Source organism: Pleuronectes platessa, chromosome 24 (genome assembly GCF_947347685.1).
Source record: "Pleuronectes platessa chromosome 24, fPlePla1.1, whole genome shotgun sequence".
NCBI lineage: Eukaryota > Metazoa > Chordata > Actinopteri > Pleuronectiformes > Pleuronectidae > Pleuronectes > Pleuronectes platessa.
Genome location: NC_070649.1, coordinates 7,010,645 through 7,028,839, shown reverse-complemented (window position 1 = coordinate 7,028,839; position 18,195 = coordinate 7,010,645). Strand labels below are relative to the sequence as shown.

At 42.8% G+C, this 18,195-nt stretch overlaps 2 protein-coding genes across 10 annotated transcripts; one reads left to right on the top strand and one right to left on the bottom strand.

The window, feature by feature from the left end:
- Window positions 1-185: 185 nt before the first annotated feature.
- Window positions 186-7,165, bottom strand: dnpep (aspartyl aminopeptidase). 3 transcript variants are annotated; one of them, XM_053417439.1, is made up of 16 exons: window positions 7,056-7,165; window positions 6,546-6,636; window positions 5,374-5,462; window positions 5,174-5,287; window positions 4,929-5,054; window positions 4,650-4,774; window positions 4,248-4,332; window positions 3,838-3,945; window positions 3,271-3,348; window positions 2,954-3,034; window positions 2,457-2,617; window positions 2,271-2,310; window positions 2,065-2,166; window positions 1,310-1,477; window positions 737-827; window positions 186-418 (listed from the first exon to the last, which is right to left on the bottom strand). In XM_053417439.1, the coding sequence occupies exons 2-15, from the start codon at window positions 6,625-6,627 to the stop codon at window positions 777-779; spliced, it is 1,410 nt and encodes a 469-aa protein (XP_053273414.1). In that variant the 5' UTR covers window positions 6,628-6,636; window positions 7,056-7,165; the 3' UTR covers window positions 186-418; window positions 737-776. The 3 variants fall into 3 exon arrangements, with proteins under 3 accessions (XP_053273414.1, XP_053273413.1, XP_053273415.1); XM_053417438.1 differs by lacking the exon at window positions 186-418 and having other exon boundaries at window positions 558-827; XM_053417440.1 differs by lacking the exons at window positions 186-418; window positions 7,056-7,165 and adding an exon at window positions 6,910-7,049 and having other exon boundaries at window positions 558-827.
- A 3,032-nt stretch (window positions 7,166-10,197) lies between these two features.
- On the top strand, window positions 10,198-18,011 carry LOC128431199 (desmin). 7 transcript variants are annotated; one of them, XM_053417443.1, is made up of 9 exons: window positions 10,198-10,772; window positions 13,818-13,875; window positions 14,153-14,248; window positions 14,802-14,963; window positions 15,179-15,304; window positions 15,406-15,626; window positions 15,851-15,894; window positions 16,065-16,153; window positions 17,139-18,011. In XM_053417443.1, the coding sequence occupies exons 1-9, from the start codon at window positions 10,198-10,200 to the stop codon at window positions 17,178-17,180; spliced, it is 1,413 nt and encodes a 470-aa protein (XP_053273418.1). In that variant the 3' UTR covers window positions 17,181-18,011. The 7 variants fall into 7 exon arrangements, with proteins under 7 accessions (XP_053273418.1, XP_053273420.1, XP_053273419.1 ...); XM_053417445.1 differs by having other exon boundaries at window positions 13,818-13,878; window positions 15,475-15,626; XM_053417444.1 differs by having other exon boundaries at window positions 13,818-13,878; window positions 15,427-15,626.
- Window positions 18,012-18,195: the final 184 nt, after the last annotated feature.

The following is an 18,195-nucleotide window of genomic DNA, read 5'->3' as shown; positions in this document are numbered from 1 at the left end:
TATTTATTAGTAATTTTTTTATATGCGTAGCTGATACACTATATGAACAGAGACGAACCCCTTTATTACCCCATTGTGAGGCTCTGTAATCAGTTTAGAGGACTTCTTTCTTTCAGCTGCTTTCATGATACATATTCCTGTTACACGACTGCACACATATTACATGAATCAAATATTAATAAGGTGAACGTGAGGAGGCAGAGGGATAGAAAGTAAATGAACACAGACACAAACCAGACAGAAACGATGACACGACTGTGATATTGATTTGCAGCGCAGTTGTTTTTGTCATTATCCTCCTCGCTGGCTGCATCACGATGTGGCTCACGTGCGTTCGAGGTCCGTCTCTTTCTGCCAAAAACCTGTCCCGACACTTGGCAGAGCGGCACATCTGGCTCCTCTCGGTGCTTTAATAAACCTGAGGAGGTGAAATTTAATTAGAGCAGCCATCTCCTTGCAGGACAAAGGCTTCTACATTCCCCATCAGTTATGTATTTGCCTTGTTTTGTCCGAAAAGGAAAGAAAGAACAGACAACACAAGGAAAGACGCTGCAGTATTCTTTTCTTAACAACTTTATTCCGTAAGAAAGATCGATAAGTGCTTTGCTTTGTAATTTTCATTTCTGAATTACACCTAGTTGGGTTTTGACGTGGAGGTGGATCTGTCATTTTCACCACCATTTTAATTTCAACGCTCATGTGCATCAACATCTTTTGAAAAATGACGTGTGATTACTTTTTTTCCTCATTCAAATATGATCCTTCCTATGATCCCTTTAATCGACGAACAGTTGGCTCCTCACTCTGGGGAAATGCTGGAAGAAACCCTGCAGGGGGAAGCAGACAGGAAGTGGGGTCATTAAAAGATTTCAAAGTCCAAGTAATGGTAAATATGACAAATTTCTGCAGAGGGTAAAAAAAATAATTAGTCAGTCAGTCATTAGCTGAATATTTTATATCTTCAGTGACACAAAGCTTAGAGACCTGGGAGAAGATGTGAGAAAAATCTCCATCTGCAGAAAACGTGTTATGAACAAGTGTCATGAAATACCAGCGACTGAGAAAAAGGTAGAAGGAATAAATCTAAGTAAAATCTGTCTTGGCTGCTGTTTATGTACAAATAAACCAGCAGAATGGGTTAACATATCTTCTGCTTAATATCCATCACTGCTTTCAGAGCATTTCTACCAGCGCAAATCCTTAAGGTTACTCAACGGAATTTAAAAACAACGGCTCTATTGGGCCGTGATCAAAGTTTGCATTTTAAACCCTCAACTGTTCTTCTGACTGAAAAGGTGCTTGTCTTTACCTCAAAGAGGACGATGCTCTGCAGGACACTGGAGGTGCAGCACATCTCCCTGATGGAGTGCATAGAGAGCTGCGGACCTCCGATGTCCACCACGGGGATGCCGAGGCGGGCGGCCAGGATGGGTCCGATGGTGGTTCCACACGGGCTGTCGTTACGCACCATCACGTCCTGCAGAGGATCAGAGGTCACATGTCAAATGGTTTGCGAAGGATATCACTGCTGCCGTTTTCATGTTCACGTTAGTTCTTGTCTCCATCTTAGAGGCAATTTAGAGGCTTTGTTTTTAGGATAATGTTTGTGTCAATGAGCTTTTGTCTCTCTCTATTTCCATCCTTTCCCTTTTTCGCGCTGCTGAGCGCTCTGTGCAGTAATGTCACTGCTTTGCTGTATTTTCTACGATTAGATAGTTTGAATTGATTAGAAATTTGTGTTCTTTTCAATTAAATTCCACATTTCAAAATGAATCGGTTCTATAATTACATTACATTATATGAGTTTGTAACCCCAGATATTAAATTTGATCTTCCATCATCTGTGCAGTCCCATTATGTCCTAATAATTCATGTCAGTGGGCTGCCGTGGCTTTTGTCCCAGTGTCTTCATTTCACACATCGTTCTTTTCCTCTCCGTGTCGTCCTGGAGCTGTCCCACACGTTGCTAGGAGATTTGCTGTCGAGTCTCTTGAGACACACAAAGAAATGAAAATCTGCCTGGCCTCCATCTCAGAACAATGCATCCACACAAACACACGCTACCTGCAGAGGCACCTCCACGCAGCTGGCGATCTCTCGAACGACGGAGGCGGTCACGGCCGTGCTGGCGTAGCGCTGGTTGCTGTTAAACTTGATCACTGGACCCTGAAGAGAAAATTATATATACACTAACTATACAATTTTTTATGCCATGTGGTCATTAAGCACAATTTCAGGATTTAAAAGCACTCGTTCATAAATCTATTCACCTTGTGGAAAGCTGGTCGGTGGTTCTCCTCATGCTTCTCCCTGAGAGGAAAGTGCTTTAATTAAAACCAACCGAGTGAGATTGACTTTGACCTCATGTACTATGATGTATGTAGATTCATCTTTTCAAAACGTTTTTTCCCAAAGCACGATGTGTGATTGTGCTCTGTTGTCATGCGGATACTGACGGGTAGTTGGGGTGCGAGGCGTGAGCCATGTCGGCGCTGATCATGAAAGAGAGCGGCGCCGCCTGCTGGAAAGCGGTGAGGTTGGAGGGGGAGGAGGCGAGGCGGGTGAGGATGAGCTCCGTCAGGTTGGACTGAGCACCCTGAGCGCTCTCTGACCCCACCTACAGGAAACACACAATACGACATCACTAAAAGTAAAGTAAAGTGCTCCCACGTTCGTTATTGATTCATCTATTGATCTTTTTATTGTTAAGCCACAAAATGCCCTAAAGTGTAAAAACACATCTGTGAGATATTCTGCACTATTGCCTGCTAAGTATCTGAGAAAAACCAAAGGCAACAGCTGTTTGGGAGACACTGAACACAACACGCTAAGCACCAGCGTTCACGATGCATTCAAAGTCACTTTATGCCATTTTTTCTCGTCAAATAGAATTAAGCAGATGTCCCACTTTGGTTCAGTTTCCCATATTTGATAAGCATCTGTGAACACTCACCTCCTCGTTGTCGTACAGAGTGATCATGCGGATGTTGGGCTCTTGGGCCAGAGAGTCAACAGAGCAGGACTGAATCAGCCCCTGAGAGAGACAACAGACAGACATGCGGTGTGAAAAGAGGAGAAATATAAATAAGGTCCCACTCTGTGATTAAGTTCCTTAAAAAAAATCTGTTAAATCACGGCAAATAAACTGGAAAGTAGAAATAAATGTATTAGAAAGCATCATAAGAGTAAAAACACTAAATATAATGTTTCAAAAAGATGTATATATTCTGGTTGAAGATGATTTGTGGAAGTGTGGGAGTGGAGTGTGACCTGCAGGGCGCAGTAGCAGCTGTGAAGGTTGTCCAGACGAGCAGAGTAAATGAACTCCTCGTACACACCTCCCAAAGCCTAGACAAGAGAGAAAGAAAAGAAAATACCAAATATGTCATTTATGGTTTCCATCACCATCTGAACTCTCCATCCAGGAACCAAGTGGAGAGAGAACATATAAGTAGTTTAATTGGCTGAAAACCTGGGACCAAAACATAATAAACACAAAATATAATGAGCCAAACCTCTTAATTTCTCTTTATGATCATCAATGATGGTCTTATTTCACTTAAGAATAAAAAAAAAATTGTTAAATACTTAACAGCAGACTAAATAGATGCTACAGCATAATAAAAGTTTGTGTTTTTTATTGCTGAAAGAAAAACAAATTCACTACTTGGCAACCAAGTTAATAAAATATTAACATATCATTTCCTTGATTCTGTGCCAGTGTTTTAAAAAAAATCATGAGTTCCTCCCGATTGCTTGAGATCCCTGTCGCTTTAGGGTGAAAAGCAGGATTATGAGAAGTGACAGGAGTCACTGGTTCACTGGCTGGAGACTCACCCCGGGCTGAGTGTCTGCCAGACAGAGCTCAAAGTCCAGGAGGGCGTCGGGATGGACCCCCAGCTCCGAGCACAGCACCTTCACCAGCACCGGGTGATGCTTCTCTGCCTGAGGAGGGACGGGGATACAACATTAAGTCATGGTTTCATTATCATTTACCTCCTCCATTTGCCGATTGTTCATGTAAATTTTTTTAACTATTTTTTAATATCTTTTGATTAGTCAACTCTAAAGCTACGAAAACTAAAGAAAATCTGACGTAAAAAACACGTGATTTAGTGTTTCTAGGCAAAACTTGGAATATACTCGACTTAACCAGGCCAGTGTGACATAAAAAAAAAAAAGAGACAATATTCTTGGCTTTTAAGCGATTTAATGTTTCTCTGTATTTCAATGCCTGTTGGTTTTACCGTGGTGACAGCAGTGGAAGCGTCTCCGGAGGAAGCACTACCCGTCTCCAGCTCCTCCTGGACAGCAGTGGCAATGATGGGCACACTAGGACAGGAACGCATTAAAGCACACATTATCATTTGGGCACCAAACACCGGAGTCAAACCGAACTATAAAACTAGTTTTACTGTGAGGAAAACATCACGTACAACCCCAATATAGAAAACATATATTCTAAATTAGTTATTTTTTTATGGAAAGATCAGTTTTTCCTTCTTTAAGCTTGTTTGAAATGAAACCTCACTGTTTTAATAACCAGTTTGGTCGTCATGTTTTCATTCTTGTCATCTCCCTCATGTTTCTGAATCCATCAAATGTAATATTCTTTAACAAAGCCCCGGGTGCTGTGTATTACTACTGACAGGTGGTTCTCTTTGTTGGGGCCAAAGGAGTCGTTCATGTCCCGCTGCAGGTGGATGGCCAGGTGGGGGATCCTGAGCAGAGGCTTGGAGACGTGGACCAGCCGGCTGACCAGCTTGTGTCCACTCTGCAAGAGGAGGAGAGGAACGGGGGGGGGAGGAATCCATCAGCTTTGATCGGTAAATAACACCTAATATCTGTTTGTTTCTTATAATAACGTATAAATGGAGTCTCATTCAGAAATAGTCCTAACAATAATAAAAAAAAGATGGTACTGGTACCTTGACCATGACGCGGCCGGCGACAGTCAGGTCACGGTCAAACCAGGTATTCCAGATGCCGCCGCCGTAACACTCCACCCCGACCTGCAGGCAGCCATTCTTCGTCTTCTTAGATCTCGTCTTCACCTGAGGCAAAAGAACAGTAGAAACTCAAAAACACCCAATTCACTCACTTTCTAGGGATGTAAAAAGAAATGGTAAAAGGCAGAATGGGATTTCACAGGTAGATGTGTGCGGGCTCTCACCCTGAGACAGGGGCTGTCTGTGTGGGCTCCGATCATAGAGAAGCCATTTCCTGGCAGGTAGCGTCCGCCCACAGCGAAGGCGATGAGGCTGGAGAAGTTCCTGGTCACGAAATACTGCAGAGGCAAAAATATTGAAGGTGAAAAATGGCTCAAACTGACCAGCTCATGCCTCTTGTAGAAGACGATGAGCTCTGACTCACCTTGCTGGCCGGTTTGATGTCCCACTGCTCCGACTCCTTCAGCTCGATGAATCCCGCTGCCAACAAACGCCGCTTGCACTCTTCTACCACTGCAGGGAGGGAGCGGAGAAGGGGAAATAATGTTTCTATTAGTCACTTTTCATTACTGCAATGAAGTTGATTGGGTTTCATAAGGATATATGGAGTCTGCTTGAGACCATTTATAAATGACTTGTGTATCAAGTCAATTTGTATTGCTCTTACTGTCTGGATGCCAAAGGTCAGAGTGCAAGGCGAGAGGTAAGCTATTATGAAACATCGGCAGAAGCTTTATCTTATCACAATCTCAAAGACGTCTGTTGAACCGTACAGCGTCTCGACTTGGCACATTAACTCTGACTCATGAACAAATCTTGTCGTTTTCACAGTGCAGGAGAGAGGACTTCATATGCAGGGGGATAGCTTTCCTATCAAACAGATCTCGAACTTTACCTCATCAATGCGCACAACTTACAATATCAAAGTTATAAAATGTGACACCGTTAAATTTGCCAGCAGTAGTTTAGGTTTAAAAAATTTGATGTGTCACCTATTCTGAGGTCTAAAGTAAATTAGGCAATTTACTAAAATACTGCAAGAAGGTATTATTTCAACTGAAGTTAACTTTTTATGAACTATTTCCATTTAGGAAATACTTCATAACTCTACGCTGGTTTGGAGCCATAGTTACTTTTAGATTTAAATTTGATTGTGTATGATGTAGACATTTGAATCCATGAATAAGTAATGGTACAATAATGTATTATATTATTAGGTGTCTTAGGAAAAGTAATACTATTTTTGATACTTTAAGTTAAGTTCATTGTTACTAGTACCTATATTTAAGTAGGATTTTTAATGCATGACATTTATGAGTAATGGCGTATATTTACACTGTGGAATTTGACATCGCTACATGTATTTAATTCAAAAATCTCAATTCTATAACGATATACGTCAACACTGGAATATTAAATTACAGTACATAGTATAATCGGGTATTTTCGTTTGAAGAAATAAAACTTAATAGTTCAAATGCATTAGAAACCAGGACAAAAATGCATGTAACCCTTTAAATGCACGAGCATATGTCAGGTTTCTTGATAAGAATCCTGCAAAATTCAAGGCTAAATCCCCAGTTTATCTGATGTTACCGTGATATGGAGACGGCCCCTTGTTCACAAACTGCAGGAACTCTTTGGCAGCGGTCTGCACGGCCTCCTTTGAGAACTTCATGGTCCAAAACTAAGAGAAAGTCGAGGAATTAAACACAAAAGGGAGAAGATGGTCAGGAATGAGACAGCAGCACTAGCAGCTACAGGTCAATAGTTCCAACTACGGACACTGAACATATCCTGAAGCTTCCTTTGCACTTTCAGATCATACAGACACATGTGCAAATCGAGGCATTAAGAATCTAGTAAATATCACACAAGTTGTAATTAAAAAACCTTTCAAACTCTATTTTAAACACTTCATTGCCACATGGGGTGTGCCCATGTCTGATAAAAGAAGCACCTGTCAGTTAGCTGTGCTAGCTTCTTGCCTCTTCTTCGCTCCCCCTTCCTGCGCTGGCCAGAGTCAATGCAGATCTCCGTGGGGGAGCAACACGTCCATATACCACAGCTACAACAGCAATAAAACATCTATTTTATGGCACGTACCTGCAAATGTTAGTAATAGTTCCAAAGTCTGACTCCGCTACAGAGCAACAGGAAGGACGAACCGGTGCGGATCAGCTGACGGCAGCTGACACACTGTTTTTCCACAAGCAGGGCCACAGTGAAATCTAGCGGCCAGGAGGTGCACTACAGCCTTGTAATTATTTCAAATGACATTACGGACTTTGCAGAAAAATAATGACTTTAATATTGTTATTAAGCGACTTTAATCTCATATTTATTTATTATACGCTACATATAATTGGCCCCTGTTACATTATAAGTTCACACGTCCTTGTTCTAATGATATTTAAGGGAAGATGTACAAATAAAAGGGGTATTTGAAGTATATAATGTAAAAATATAGAACATTTTAAATCAAAGTTTGTGTTATGTTTGTGTTGAACACCAATATTCACTGGAGGGAGCAAAAAAAGATTGATTTCTTTGCAATTTAAATAATATATAATAAAACCGTTGCATTTATTTTTATTAACCAATCAATAAATCCTCTCTAAGTAATTTTTTCACCTCACTGTTCTCTTTCTCACTAGCTCATGGTAGTTTTCTGTCAACCCAACCTTGTAAACATTTATCATTGTAACGCTATACAGGAACTGACCTTATATAGTGCTGAGCAGCGAGGGAGGAGGGTGGGAGGAAGAAGCAGGGGGAGAGAAAGAGAGGGTGGGAGAGAACGAGGAGGAGTGTCAGGAAATGATGAAGAGGGGTTTACTCCAGCTGTCAGCTCGTGTCGTCTCCCATGCTGTTGAGGATGCCCAGGGGGATAAACACACACACACACACACACACACTGACACATGGATTCAGACTCTAATAATAGACGTGACAGCAACAGGCTGCAGCAGAGGAGCAGCAGCAGTGGGAGTGATAAACATATTTAGATCCAATTTCTCCAAAATAGTCAAATCTTCATCCTACACTTCAGCCAAGATCGCAAGAAACCTGGATGTTGAGTTTAATGACCAGCTATTCTTCTTCTCTGGCCGTGTTGCATCTGTGTCACGGTCACTTTGCCCCACGTAGAATAAGAAGGTTGAGCTCATGGTACAGGCCCACGAGGTCCAGAAGGTAGCAGCACGTCTGGTTTTCCTTCCACCTAAAGGGCACATGTCACTCCACTGCTCATCAACCGCCAGTGGTCTGCCACAATCAAATTGAAGTGACTGAAACACTCGCCTGTCTGCTACCATCTACTTGAACTCAATCATACAGGCTTACTCTCTTATGTAGCCACTCAAAACCACAACCCAGAATATTCTCAATTTTTGGTTCCCCACGGGTGGAGCGACCATCTGGGGCTGGGACGTTACTCTGAATCTCCAGGAACGTCTTCTGAGAGCACTTCCTCTTCTAACACCTCTAACCCAACTGATAAACCTCTTATTTCTCTGCACATGTGACCTGTCCCTGCAGAGACCACAGTGTGCCCGGAATCAAATCACAACCAAAATGTTACTGGGTTAAGTTTTTAAGGACCGAAACGATGCAGGACAAATGCAGGTAGGAACAGTGATACGTATTTAATAATACCGGCTTACTGATTCTCTGGGACATACAAATCACAAGAATGGGAAAATAGAAAGACAGGATAAACAAAAGAAAGGTGAGAGATACCAGGGGTTGTGGGACTGGAGGACGGGACTGAGAATCACAAGTGAACTGGAAAGGGGCGCATGGCCAGAGGCCAACTTGGATCTTGGGTGGATGACCCAGAGGTAGTGGAGCCTGATTGAGACATTCTGGAGGATGACAACGAAGCCTGGGTGTCTCCTGAGGCTGATGTCTGGGCTTGATGCTGGGAACATGGGGCTTAACCTGGAACGAGTAGCTAGGAAGCAGAGGCTCAGGATCACAGCTGGGAGGGTCAACGTCTCTGTCCCTCCAGGTCTGAATCTGAAGGAATGTCAGCCAATGTGCAAGCAGACCTGAAAACTGTGAATCCAATGGTGGATGTCTTGAATTCTGACTGGAGATTAACAGAGGCTGGTCCTAGACTGAGAAACAGGCTTAAAGAGGCCAGTGTATTCCTGGATGAAGAACTGGCAATAAAAGACTCAGACAGAGACAAGAGGCTAATGATTTAAAAAATTAAATGTATACAAACATTTTATTTCATTATCAATTATACAACAGTAGATTTTCAACATATTTCACCCCAGTGTGACATCACAGAGGGAACCCTCCCATTCACGGTGACACCTCCTGATGAGCTCATCATTAATGGCACATATTGTTTGGGAATGTGGGTTCTGTTGGAAGGAGCGTCTGCAGGCACATGCTGTCCCTCTCCGTTTCTCAGGAGGGGATAGATTTCCTTTTTAAGGCAGGTTTGTCTTCGTCCCCCTCTCGGGCGCCGGCATCAACAACCTCCACTGCCTCACCATGTGAGGACGATGGCGAGAATTGAAAGCCAATGTCCTCGCTTCCTCACATTGTTATGTCGTGAGATCACAAGAGGCGGCAGGAGATGATTTTTCTCATGGACTTGTGCGTACGGGGTGATATAGCTACTCCTCTGCACTCAAGGTTTAGAGAAGAGGTTTGGCATTGTCTTCAGAGATGACTCATCAGAGTGGTTTCTGACGTTTTCACCTCTAAGACTGAATTTGAGCCAAAGTCGTTGATAAGTCCAGGAAAACATAAAGTTTCACAGTCACTGTCAAAGAGTTTTGATCCACTTGAACCTCTTCGTCAAGCCAAAATTCAAATAAAACAAAACCTGGTTCGGCCTTTTTCTAACAATGTGACGGCATTTGGTTCCCCACAGATGTTGTAAGTGTGGGTTTTATTACTTGCTGCCATTCTAGTTTGGATTGGATGTAGAAAACAAACAAACATTGAATGTAATCTAGGGTATGGTAGAATCGTCCAAAGGGGAAAATGAAGAGAGTGCAATGAAAAGAGGGGGGGAAAGGGTGCAGGAGGTATAGACAAAAGAAAGGTGACAGAAAAAGTTCGGAAAGAAAAACGAGAGAGAGAAACAAAGACCTGACAGACAAAGAGAAGGAGGAGGGGGTGAAAAGTGAGGGAGGGGGTAACTACAAATAGCTGGGGGCAGCTGCTTCTTCTTCAGTGCTTCTTCTCTCCTGCAGCCCTCACCAGGCCCAACGCGTCCTCCAACATGGCCTCCTACAGCTCCTCCGCCCAAACCGCCTCCTCCTACCGCCGCACCTTCGGCCAAGGCACCTACGCCTCACCGTCCCTCAACCGCTCATTCACCGGCCAGAGCGGTGGTGCCGGGGGCCACGCCACCTCAAGGGTCTACGAGGTGACCCGGAACAAGTCGGCGCCCGCTCACCGCTTCTCCTCCAGCTACTATGGCGGGCCGGTGGCAGCGTCAAGGGCCTCCATGTCCCGCTCCCACGCAGGCATGGGCGAGACGCTGGACTTCAGTCTGGCCGACGCCCTGAACCAGGAGTTCCTGACCACGCGGACCAACGAGAAGGTCGAGCTGCAGCACCTGAACGACCGCTTCGCCAGCTACATCGAGAAGGTGCGCTTCCTGGAGCAGCAGAACCAGGCGCTGGCGGTGGAGGTGGAGCGCCTGCGCGGCCGCGAGCCCACACGCATCGCCGACCTGTACGAGGAGGAGATGAGCGAGCTGAGGAGGCAGGTGGAGATAGTGACCAATCAGAGGTCTCGCGTGGAGGTGGAGCGGGACAACATGGTGGATGACCTGGACAAGCTCAAAAACAGGTGGGAGGAGCAAGTAGGGGTGTGTGTGTGTTTCTTTAAGGTGTGAACTCATTTTTGTTACCAGTAGACCTCATGGGGACCAGAGCTCAGTTATAATGGGGCAAAACATAATTTCTGAGGGCCTGGTTAAGGTTAGGGGTCAGATGTGAATTGTATCTAAGTTAAGGTTAGGTTAAGGCATGAATTGGTCATGGTGAGTTTACCAGTGTGTGTAAGAAAGTGTGTGCATGCTGATGTATCAATGCAACTTCTGCAGCCATATGCATGTGGAGAATGTGAGTGTGTGTGTGTGTGTGGTCCAGGTATTACTCATGTCTGTTTACAGAGTCACACTATGGGGACTTGTCTTCCTTACGGGGACAAAAAGGATGTCCCCAAAAGAGAAATCATGAAACTCTAAGGTGAAGACATGTTTTAAGGTTTGTTTTAGGTTTAGATGTAGGTTAGGTTTAAGCTTAGGGTAAGGTTAAGGGTTGGGATTGGGCAAGTTCGATTTAGAGGTTAGAGTAAAACTCCAGTTCTCCAGTAAATCAATGCAAGTCAATGGAATGTGCGTGTGTTAAAAGGGGAGAGAAAGTGAAACAGTTCAAAACAAATCCTGAACAAGCAAACCTGGAAACATCCCTGTGTGTCTCTGCTGATTCACACTTCACCACATGAGGGTGAAGACATAGAGGGGTGGGTGGATGAATGTGATGACACACAAACTAGTGTGTAGTATCATGTCTGCTACGTGTTGGAGATGAGTGAGTCTCAGCTGGAGGTGTTGCCTGCTGTTTGTTACGGTTACGCAAAGGAGTTTTAAACCCTGATGACAGATTTCGTTTTAAAGGAGGCATGACAGGGGTTTTGCAGGGTTCTGAACATTTTACAAATAAAAGGCAGAAGATGTTTTCCAGAGGGATTATTGCGGTGATTATTGATATGTAGCAGCTCCGCGAACTCCAACATGAACTTTAGACGCCTGCTGTTGTCAGATTCAGTATTTAGCGTTGGAGGTAGACACAATTGTAGAACTTTATAACTTAAAAACTTACTTTTTGGCTTAAGTACACAATGCTCCTCAGATAATTTCTTTTTTTACACAGCGTGCTACTGTGGGTCCTACATTTGAGTTTGAATTGAGAAGAAAAGACTGAAGACTAAAAATAATTCCTACATCATAAGAAAGTTGTGGATGACTCATTGTTTGTGCAATGCTTGGGAGGTGAAATTAAACAAGCTGAGTTTTAGCTCACCCACTGTGGGTGATAATAATAACTTGACATAATATAAACGACAGCGTTAGATTTTATTTTGAGAGAGACGAATAACTGGCTTGTTTTGGAGCGTGTCGGCAAATGCAAAGATGACGGTTCGATGACGGTGAAGAAACAAGCGTTTTTATGAGTTTGTGAGGCAGCTGGATTTAAAATCAAGAGTAGAAGACAACTCAGGAGTTAATTAATTAAGACCATCAAAAATATACATTAGCCTTAATGCAATACTTCACATACGCACATAATGACAATGTCTGCGATGAAATGAGGAATAAAACATAAATGAATAAATGTTTTTAAAACACAAATTGTGGAAAATAAGTAAGTGCATTTAATCTAGTACCGGGCTTTGTATTTATTTAAGAGATTCTTAACTACCAGTACTACTACTACTATAACTATAAATAATACACTGGTAATATACCTCTCTGCATATTTACGGGGTTTTCTACTTGCTGCAAGTTCTATTTCCGGCAATACTTTAACTATATGGAGGCCTTGAATCCTCTTTTCATGTTTAATTTGCAGTAACACAATTAATATACAACATGAATGCATATATCAAGTTGAGGTGTGTTACTTCTACTACTCTTTTACAGCAATATTGTATGTTTTTTTTAAATGTGTAGCAGGATGTGAATTCTTTCGAAATTCTGGATCTATAAATATATCAGCGTTTAACAGCTAAAATTTAGACCTGAAAAGGAAGTTGGATTTAAAGCAGGTTTAAGATGATGCTGAGCAAGACACAAGGTTGGATCTGTTCAGTCCAAAGACAGAAAAGAGAACGTGTGATTTGTTATATAAAATATATTGTGTGTGTGTGTGTGTGTTAATGCACGAGTCTGACCAAAGTTAGACCTCATCACACTCACTCTCCCACACACACATGTTTACACTGTCCTCTTCTATAAAAGGAGAGGAAAGTCCTCAGACATATCTGAGGGATCTCTAATCATCTGTCTTTTCTCTTTCTCTCTCTGTGGTTTACATTTGAAGTGTCACTTTTATAAGGATTCGGAGGAAAGACAGAGCTACTGCGATTCAAATAAAATCTAAAACATTCACTGGCAGGTCCCTCTTGTGGGATTTCACTTTGACTAAAAACAAATTAAAATAAAACGTAGCTGCTGCTTTATCTTATCTTACTGCTGTCGGGATTTTGTGCAGAGGTTGTTTTTTATTCTCTAACGTTAAATGCAGTGGCTGCACTTTTGATTTAAAGATGCTTTTTGTGGTGTAATAAATGAAATGAGCACTTAAGAGGATTACAATAGCATCTGGTTTTGCTTGGGAGCCTTTGTTCCATGAATAAAAGCGCTATCGGCTTTTGTCTGTTGCATTTCGGTCCAGATGTTTTACAGGGAAAATCTTTTTTTTCCAAATATATCTGATAAAGCATTGGTAGTGAACTGTAAATGGGAATCTGGACTGTAGCTACAACTGGTCACAGCGAGGTCATCTTACTGGTGTTTTTCAGGATAATTCCAGTATGTTAATGACATATATGTGTCAAGATGATTAAGGCACCAAAAAAGTATTCTAAATTTAAAATATCCTGTAAAGGAGAAGCTCATTTCAGAGGAATTTCCCTGAGAGAGCTGCTCCACGGAAATGGATGCTATAGGAAAATGTCTCTAAACATCTACCTTAAATAAATTATGAAAAATACAAGCATTTTAGGAGGACATGGAGGCACTTTCAATCATGGCCTCAGCCAGTGATGGTGATCAGTGAATTATTGATCTCATCTTGCTCTCTCACACGTCTTCATCACCTCCTCCAGGCTCCACGAGGAGATGCTTCAGAAAGAGGATGCAGAAAACAACCTGGCTGCTTTCAGAGCGGTGAGTCCTGAGAAGAAGTCCTACACAAGGTTCTTCACTCTGCATATTTCTACCTTATTCATCTATCAATTCCACAACTATAATCATGAAGTTAACATTTTATCAATATATTTTATTGTACATTGAGGTTATGAGGGTAACTTAAAAAATAAGGCAAACTAGCAATGATAGAATTTATCTGACAAATTCCAGACTATCTGGCAACACAAGATGTAAGTATTTGGATTGTTCATATTACAAGTGCAAACATGACTGACTTACCAAACCTGTGCAGGATGTGGACGCTGCCACTCTGGCTCGTCTGGACCTGGAGAGACGCATCGAGACGCTGCAGGAGGAGATCGCCTTCCTCAAGAAGATCCATGAAGAGGTTCCCTTTTTTTTCTGTCATATTTCAACATATTTCTGTCGTATTTCAATGAGTTATTTCATCATTTAGAGGCACAATATTTTACCAATGAAATTTAGACAACAAAACAACATGGAGTTCATTTGTAGGAAACGTTCAAGTGACCTTGACATGTTTGTTAGCATCTGTTTTTACATCTGACTCTGTATGTGTGTGCGTGTCTGTGTGTGTGTGTGTGTGTGTGTGTGTGTGTGTGTGTGTGTGTGTGTGTGTGTGTGTGTGTGTGTGTGTGTGTGTGTGAGAGAGAGATGAAGAACAACCGGATTGACAAAGTATACAGTTTCACAAAGCATGCATAAAGCTGAAATCTCCCACAGCAGATGTAGGCCTAAAATAAGCATTGTGTGTATTGATAGGAAAGTGATGGCTACATGATGCCAAAGTGGAGTTAGGGGGTTGCTTGCTACCATTCTCCTAATGTAGTCATACACCCTGACCCTATGACCCTCCCTTGACCTCCCCTTTCCTCCTCTTCCTCCTCTTCCTCCTCCTCCTCCTCCTCCTCCTCCTGCAGGAGATCCGCGAGCTGCAGACCCAGATGCAGGAAACTCAGGTCCAAATCCAGATGGACATGTCCAAACCGGACCTGACGGCGGCACTGAGGGACATCAGAGCACAGTACGAAGGCATCGCCGCCAAGAACATCTCAGAGGCCGAGGACTGGTATAAGTCCAAGGTGAGAGAGAGAGAGAGAGAGACAGATGTTTTATTGTGGTTTGTTTAATCAGCAGTTGTTCCCCTTTGCCCCAGATGTTGAGATTTCTCTTTAGCCATTCAGTTTTGTTCCTGATCGCAAACCCTCGGCTCTGAGCTGGGAACACTGGTCAGAGAAGGTACAGCCCTCTGCAGCAGTTGCACATGAACTTTGACCTTTGACCTTTGGCCCTGCAGGTGTCTGACCTGAACCAGGCGGTGAGCAAGAACAACGACGCACTGAAGACGGCCCGTCAGGAGACCATGGAGTTTAGACACCAGATCCAGTCCTACACCTGTGAGATCGACTCACTCAAAGGCACCGTAAGTCCCGCATCTCTCTCTCTCTCACATACACACACACACATAAACACAAACACACACACACACAAAGTAAAGATCTACCTCCACCACCACCAATCCAGAACGAGTCCCTGATGAGGCAGATGAGGGACATGGAGGAGCGTCACGGACGCGACGCCGGCGGCTTCCAGGACAACATCGCTCGGCTGGAGGCGGAGATCGCCAACATGAAGGACGAGATGGCGCGCCACCTCCGCGAGTACCAGGACCTGCTCAACATCAAGATGGCGCTGGATGTGGAGATCGCCACCTACAGGAAGCTGCTGGAAGGAGAGGAGAGCAGGTGATGCAGATTTTTATAAGAAAATTCGAAACCTTGGGGCCAAAACGACCGACCTATGGGTGTGCAACATTTTGTAGTATCACTTTGTATACAGAAAAATTTAAAATATTTTTGATTTAGTTTAGACACTTTATTTTGTATTGGTAATAATAATTGAAAGCGAGTATAAAATTGATCTCACATTTTCAACATTCATGAAAATATCTGTTTTTCCACCCCGGCAGAATTGCCTTGCCTGTGCAGAGCTACTCCACCCTGAGCTTCCGAGGTACGATCCCATCCACTGTTACCTGAACACACCACTGTCTGACCAACATTTGAATATGTAGTTAAATCATCAGAATAAAAAATAAGCTTTAAACCCAAATGATCTGGTTAATTTCGATATAAATAGTAGAACTGATGATATTAACAATGACTTTTTTCCGGATTGTACAGAGACCAGCCCTGAACACCAGCCGCGCTCCACTGAGATGCATTCAAAGAAAACTGTTCTCATCAAGACCATCGAGACCCGAGATGGAGAGGTGGAGCATGCGCAGGCACACACACACACACACACAAAACACACAAACACAACGTAACAACTCGTTGAGCCGAAGGGACGTGCAAATATCCCCGTCCCACCCGACTGGAAAAACACTGCACCCACAGTTTCCTTGGAAAAAAAACACATTCCAGGCATGTTGTGACGAGCTGAGACTGCTATTTTATCAGCACAACAAATTGACACTGTTACGCTTTGCCAACGTGCAGCTCTGCTGACTGTGCTGAATGATGGCATGCTGTTATTTTTAAATCTCACCTCCTGCTAATGAAGAAAGAAAAAACACAGAAGCTAAACACCTTATTTTCTTAGGACAAGAAACACACTAACTCTTTCTAGAAATGTTTGCCTCTTGTTCAGATAAGTGATATCAAAAATCTGTTTTATTCTTAGTTTATTCTCATCATTAACATTATTCAGACAGAAAATAAGAAATTGGATAAAGCACAGATATGACACAATAGAGAAAAGACTACAGGGAAAAGACCGAAAGTCTAATATATATATCACATACAATTAATAACATGTACAATCTCTAGATTCCTCTGAAATGCGTCACTGAACTATAGCACACAACAAAACTACCTACAACAAGTCTTTGGTTTTAAACGATTTTTAGAGTTCCTTTGAGATACAGTTAAGAGCCCACACTTCTTGCTTAACACACATACTTGGTGCTACATGCAACTGTAATATTATACTGTTCTTGCAGCTAGGATAAGAAAAACAGATCCACATACCTGAAATGTGACTGGAGCTGTTTCACCACCATCACCATTTAGTTGGAATTTGTTCCACCTGTGAGCAGCAGGCGGCTCGCCGGGTTTCGTTGTGCAAGTGAACGCACCACACACTCCAGACCTGCTCAGGCTTGGCACATGATATGGATTATAAAGGGATTTACACTTCCCAATAAATCTGCTATTAAGATTGTCACCCTGACCGCTGTGTTTCCCGCCTCGCAGGTCGTCAGCGAGTCGACGCAGCACCAGCACGACATCATGTAACCGTCTGCAGAACCGAAGAAGAGTGGAAACCAAAGAAAAAAAACACAATTCTGTCCCTCCCTGAGACGGACAGATGAAGATAACAAAAAAAAAAGATGTGCAAATAAAACTACATGGAAATAGACTCTGCAAAGTTATCAGTATGACATGTACTGCTGTGGTCTGAGAGTTAATTCAATATGTGAATTTAAGCAGGTTGGTGGTATCATTAAGTTTATCAGGGGCTATTTATCTGTGCTTACTGGTTTAGTTCAGCTGCATACATACATGTGTGTAGCTATACGGCTGCAAAGGCTGTGTTTAATATCTTATTTTCTTTAATGTACTGATAAACCAGAATATATTAGACCTGTTGTTGACCTTGAAAGAAGAAAAACTAGGAATTGTCAGCAGTAAAATCAGAAAAAAAGGACTTGATTAGATTTTCATTTCGTGTTTAATGTCACAGAAAATTGATAATTTCACTGCAGGCGAGTAAATCTTCTACTGCAATATCTCAGCTTAACACCATCCGGGTCGTAAAAGTGTGCAGATAGATCGCCGCCCTTATCCGAAAACGCACTTAAGTTCATATATTCCTCTCTCCACACACGATTCGCTCTCTGGTTTCCTGTTTGTCAAGGTCAGAGTCACCGGTTTCGTCCAATCAGGAGCGTGATGAGAATGAGCAGCGGCCGAATGTGCCTGTGTTCATCAAGGGGATGCAGGGAGGACAGATGAAAAAAAAAAAGGAGGAGATGGAGGAGTAGATTAAAAGATGTCTGGAGATGAAGAGATAGGAAGGGGTGGTTGTGTGAGGTAGAAAATAATCAGATAAAGAGAGAGAGAGAGAGAGAGAGTGGCTGGAGGGGGGGGGGGGGCTGTTAGCACAAGCCAACGTCCTCTTGTGACTTTCAGGTAATATTCCCTAATAAAAGAGAAGTGGATTCCTGCTACAGCCGAGTGTGTGTCCTTGTGTTAAAAGACGATTCTCACACAGCGATGGTATACAGGCCCATAGGAACACATGCTTTAA